The 5,870-nt window shown below is 48.9% G+C and overlaps 1 protein-coding gene across 1 annotated transcript in view; it reads left to right on the top strand.

The window, feature by feature from the left end:
• The window catches only part of SMAD4 (SMAD family member 4), a 14,074-nt gene extending 8,294 nt beyond the window's left edge, over positions 1–5,780 (top strand). Inside the window, exons 8-10 of the mRNA XM_017734337.1 lie at positions 1,256–1,306; positions 3,513–3,696; positions 4,607–5,780. Of these exons, the coding sequence (XP_017589826.1) occupies positions 1,256–1,306; positions 3,513–3,696; positions 4,607–4,853 (482 nt within the window). The 3' untranslated portion in view covers positions 4,854–5,780. The remainder of the gene's footprint in view (positions 1–1,255; positions 1,307–3,512; positions 3,697–4,606) is intronic.
• The last annotated feature ends 90 nt before the right edge of the window (positions 5,781–5,870 follow it).

Below are 5,870 nucleotides of genomic sequence, written 5' to 3'. Positions count from 1 at the left end.
TCTGCTTGCTGAGCCTCTCCTCTGAGGCTTGGCAGCCTTGTACTAAGCATTTCCCGTGCTAAAGGAAGCTGATTCACAATCTGGTGTTTGGGTGCTCTTTTCTTTCGAAAGTTGGAAATTCTTGCCCGTTTTTACTTTTTCAAGGCTTTGAAGTCATGCTAAGCTTTGGAAGATGTGTGTCCGTGCACACTTGACAGTTTAAAAGAACTTGGTGAAACCTTGTGCAGTAAATTGTTGTCAATTCATGAGTGCATTAGTACACAAACTTGAAAATCTTTTTCAGCTGTGAAATAGGACAACAATCTATTATTTTATTGTACAGGAGATGGGATGGGGAAAAAAAAGTGGGCAAGCTTCTGTTGTAGGGATGTAGCACAGTAAATGCATTATAAGAGTGTAGTGGAAAAAACAGCACCCACACAAATAAAAGATTTCTAAATTTTGTAGCAAAAAGCTAGAACAGTTCTTTATTTTCTAATCGAGTTTTTATTAGAATGTTCCCTATCTTAGAATATATAATATATATTCTATATTAGAATATATAATATGTATTCTAATATAGATCAGCTGTATGCAGCAGGTGTTGCTAGTGGAGGGGGGAATATACTGTGAATTAACCTTAGAATGACTTTTCAGCCTGTCGCTGTCAATAAAACTGTAGTTTAGACACAGTTATTAAGATTCATTCCTTCATTCTGTTAGGATCCCACTTCATTTGTTGTGTTATTTGTCGGGAATAGCAGGATGTAAAAAGCACTAGTGGTGCTGTAGATATGCTATAAATGCTTTTCAGTGCATGTGTCTTTCCAGAATTAATATTTGTGAGTGGCTGGTGATGCCACATTGAGCTTTTCTTGGCTGCTGCCATTTGTCACTTGAGGGGGCCGCGTGTTTTGACACCTCCCCACACTGTGCCTGCTCTGACATCGTGTTGCAAAAGCTGCTGTTACTTATAATCCTATGTTTGAGTCTTTCCTCCCTGTTCTCTGCTGGGTCTCTGGGGGACCCAGTTCATCAAGGGGGGAGAATAATCTGGTTCCAAGATCGTGTTCAGTTTATTGTTCTTCAGAAAACATGTTCTCCGGGGCTTTTTTCCATCTTCAGTGCTTGTTTCTGATGATCCAGTCCACAGCATGCTGGACAACATGTTTTGTGATTGATGAAGCTAATGGAGGGTGGTCTCGCAGGAAAGCAGTTTAGGAAAGAAAACCTTGTTTTTGCTCATGTAAAACAAACTGTGTGTTTTCTTTTAAAGGGCCAGTTCACAATGAACTTGCATTCCAGCCTCCTATATCAAATCATCCTGGTGAGTAAAACCTAACGTGGAACGCAGCCTTGTGGGAGGTGCATGCTGATAGTGTGAGAAGGAGAGCAACCTTGTTGTGATAAACCCTGTTTTGAATTTGGGTATCTCTGTGGGAGCAGGGACACGAGCTGTGAACTGAGTTTAGTTCAGATGCCCAGGTCAGGCACTGCAGCCCTGGAAGCAGCCCTGTGCTGGTGTCTGCCCGGGGGTGGGTGGCTCCATCCTCAGCTCTGCGCGCTGCCCGCAGCGGCGCTTCTTGCCTGCCTAGGACACGGTGGAGCTGAGGCCGTGCCAAACCCCTCTAGCAGCCATAGCCTAGCAGCCAGTGAGCACAGCCAGACACCTTGAAGAGAAGGCCCTGTCCTTCCCGGCGTTGTGGTGCTGGAGTTCTGCTCTGGACCTTTGCGTGGAAGCTGTGCAGGAGTCTCCAGTGCTGTCGCAGTTCAGGGAGCTGAGATGGTCCGGTCCCGCAGTAGCAGCTCTCTCTGTGCTGGTGCAAGGTGATATTTTGTTTTTGACAGCAGTAACACTGTTCCCTGCAGAGCTACATAGTTGAAAAGCCTGAATGTTAAACTTGTTTGTTTTTTGTCCGGTTACTACAGCGGTGTCAGGAATGAAATCGTTGGTAACTGCTGGGTGGACTTAACTGTAGCTGAATTTTATTTCACATTGTTTAGTATCTCTTTCACTTTGTTGATTTCATCCCATTGAGTCCTCGCAGATGGGAGTATTTATTTGAGGATAAAAAACCTGAAAGGAGTCATCTGGGTTTATTCTTTTCTACTGAAATCAGAACGGTTTCCTAAGGCAAGCAGGTGTGCTGCCGGATGCTGCTGTTTGGACTGAGTGAGGGGGAAAGCCCTTCTTCCCCTTGGCTTACCAGGGTGTTGTATTTGGGTCCTGTCCTGTTCTGCTGCTCCCTCTCTGAGTGAGCTGTAGGGCTGGTGGAGTGCCAGGACAAGGGAGAATGGCTTCACAGAGGGCAGGGCTGGATGGGATATTGGGAAGGAATTGCTGTCTGTGAGGGTGGGCAGGCCCTGGCCCAGGGTGCCCAGAGCAGCTGTGGCTGCCCCTGGATCCCTGGCAGTGCCCAAGGCCAGGCTGGAGCAGCCTGGGATAGTGGAAGGTGTCTCTGCCCATGGCAGGGTTTGGAATGAGATGAGCTCTAAGGTCCCTTCCAACCCGAACCGTTCTGGGATCCCATGATTCGTTCTGTGCTCCCCAGCCAGCAAGGCCCAGCTGCATTCTCCTCTTGTGGAAATGGCTCCTTGCAGGCAGCAAAGGTGCTGAACTCCCCAGAACCCACAGTGACTGGAGCTTGTGGCGACTTCAGGCTTTGAGGTGTCTAAAGATAGGAACTGTAGCACACAACAGCCAGGAGGTTTGACAGCCCAGCTGCTCCCAGGTGGCACAGAAACAACTGGCACTCGCGTACGAAATCACCCAGTGTGCTCTGTCAGGTTTCACTGCCCATGTGGGTGTTTGAGTTTTGCTGGAATGCTTTAGGGAGAGTCAGGGTCCTCTTTCCTCACAAGCTAGACTGTTGCAGTTGCCATCTTTCCTTTGTAGCCAGTTTTTCTTCTTCAAGTACGTAAGAGATGTTAACAGGGCCTCCTTGCTTTCAGACCATGCCGTTTTGTTCTGCTCCCTCAGTTAACACCCATGTTCTATGCTGCCCCTGACTCTGTGCACAGACAAGATCGCTGTGAGATCTTTGATGTTCTTCTCCCCGGTGTCCTGCTTTCCAAACCCAGTTTTCTCTGCAGGGAGGGTGGAGAGAGCTGCCTTCACCTAGGAAGGGTTACCCTGATATCTCCAGCCAGATCTGCTCCAGAGTTAGTTTGTGCCAGCCTAGCCGTGCATAGGCGTACGTGTTTTACTTGTGTGTGCTGAAGCTGGGACCGTGAATTGTAGGAATGCAGATGGCTTATGAAATCTGACTGGAATTATAAACTGTACACAAACCCGAAAGATCTGAAGTACAAAAACCTCAAGCACTGGCCTGTGCTTGAATGAACACAAGCCCATGTTTGCTGTAGCATGTTGTACTTTTCTGGACTAGCAGACACATCTTTGTCTATCAGAACATGCTTGTGTGAGCGCGCACTCTCCTCTGCATGACAAATGCAGTTGCAGAATTGATTGTCTGGAATGGTTTTACAGGTTTTTTGTGCTTTTCAGGCAGCTAATTGTATCTGTTATTCAGCTCCAGAGTACTGGTGTTCCATTGCGTACTTTGAAATGGACGTGCAAGTCGGGGAGACGTTTAAGGTCCCTTCCAGCTGTCCCATTGTCACTGTGGATGGGTATGTGGATCCTTCTGGAGGAGACCGGTTCTGCCTGGGCCAGCTGTCCAACGTGCACAGAACAGAAGCCATCGAGAGAGCAAGGTATCCCCAGGCTGCCTGTGGAACTTGACAATATGTTGTGTTCCGTGTGTTGCCTCCCTTTGGAAATGCCAAGCAGGATCTGTTTGTTCCAGTGGCATTATCTCGGGGTGTATCTTTCCGGGCCGCTCCTGCGGTGCGTTCAGAGCTGAGCTCTCTCACAAAGCCCTGCCGGGCTTGGTAGCAGTTGCTTTTCTTTGCTCTCCGGGGCTGTGCCGCGGGGACAAAATTAGCAACTCGTGCCATTATGTATGCAGGCTGAGTATTGGCTCTCCACACCACAGTGTGGATGTGAGAGTGGCTGCAGTACACGGATTTGTCAGAGCAGCAAGGGAAGGCTGGGAGAGAGCTGTTGGGTTTTTGTTCCTTCTCGCCATGCCTGTGCTTCCCTTTGAAGTGGAAACACACAGAACTGAAGCAATCTTGCAGCTTTTCTTTTTTCCACCCGTCTTCGAAAGGAGACGGAAGAAAATGATTCCACGTCTCCAGAAATGTCACACTGTGACAATCAAAGTGTCAGCTCGCCGTGGTGTTGTCCAAACAAGCACACGGTTCTGCGCTAGAACGTGGCTTTGTGGATGTTCCCGAGTGACTCTCTGTGAAAAAGTACTCGTGGGGCTTGATGCTTGGGTCGGAGTGAGCGCGTTTGGTGTCCCAGCTCTGTGCTGGGTGCGGGCGTAGCTAATCAGGTGTCGCTGCTCCCGCCTCCTGTGCTCCCCATAAACCTTTACGCAGTGGCACGGGTGGGTTTGTGCTTCACAGGTCTGTGCATCTGGATACTGACTCACGCCCCAGGTGACAGCGGCGGTTTCAAACCCCTGTGCGAGTGGAGTACGGGCCAGGTGCCCGGGTGCTGGGGAGCTGTGGTGGCTGCCTCGCAGCGCACACAGCCGTGGCTCTGTTCCCTCCCCAGGTTGCACATAGGCAAAGGAGTGCAGCTGGAGTGCAAGGGCGAGGGCGACGTGTGGGTGCGGTGCCTGAGCGACCACGCCGTCTTCGTGCAGAGCTACTACCTGGACAGGGAGGCGGGGCGTGCCCCGGGGGATGCTGTTCACAAGATCTACCCAAGTGCATATATCAAGGTGGGTCTGCTGCTCCCAGGTGAAAATCCTGGGGGAAGCTCTGTGTGTTTGGCTCCAGAAGTGTTACAGAGGCTATGAGGCACTGAAGTAAATGGAACTCTGCTTTCAAAAACCCTAACGATTTCCTTTTGTAGGTCACTTAAAAATGACTTCTGAAAACTACTCTAAACCGAAGGTGTCATATGGGTACTATGAAAGTAAATTTTGTACTCCATCACAAACAATGTTGATAGCAGCTCTTTGTGTTTTTAGCCTAACAGGTTTAAATTAACAGCAGCTAAAACTTTTGGCGTAGGTTATGTGTTTCTTTTCTCCGAAAAGAGCAGAGTTGTGAAAGTAAATACAAATGCAGCAGAAGTTTCAGGCATATGTTGAAGTGTCATGAACGTGGAGTGATCCAGAGGTCAGAGAAAGCTGCATGGAAACAATCATTTTGCGGAGGTTCTCACTTGGACGTGCCTCTGACAGACTTTGAACTTAAGCAGGACAAGCCACACTCGTAAAAAGCCAATATTGTATTAAACTGCTTGAGGTTTGCAGTGGTTTGTTTTTTAGCCATCAGTTGTGCAGTGAAGGTGAAGGAAACCCCGCGACCTCTGTGCTTGAGCTTTCCAATATGAGAACAGTTCCTGTGCGTGTGTTAGTGACAAACAGAGTTTAGTGATCGCAAAGATACAAAACGCCACCAGCCTGGAACCTGCAACCTCAGGCCTGTCAGTTATTGGTATTTCTTTCAGATAGACTATCATACTTCAGTGCAGTAAAGTGGGACCTGTTGGCTTTTTTTTTTTTATTCATATGCCTATTTTTCTGGAAATCCTGGGATTTAACAAAGAAGCAGGGATTTAACCTGCCTGTAGCACCCTTCAGGCAGCGATCCACACGAGGTGCTGCTTTAGGCAGGTTTCGGTATTGCCAGGGGTGGCAACATCATGAGAAGAATCTCTAAGCACCCACTTTAATGGATTATTTCTGCTAGAAACGAAGCTGGTCGGGGCAGGTTTGCTCCTGCCCAGGCGGGGCGGTGGGAGCCGCGTGGGGGGAGCGGAGGCGCGCAGGGGACGGGGCCGGGCGATTGATCTCTCGCTGGTGCGG

Source organism: Corvus brachyrhynchos, unplaced genomic scaffold (assembly GCF_000691975.1).
Source record: "Corvus brachyrhynchos isolate BGI_N302 unplaced genomic scaffold, ASM69197v1 scaffold285, whole genome shotgun sequence".
NCBI lineage: Eukaryota > Metazoa > Chordata > Aves > Passeriformes > Corvidae > Corvus > Corvus brachyrhynchos.
This window is presented reverse-complemented; position numbering and strand designations above follow the sequence as displayed.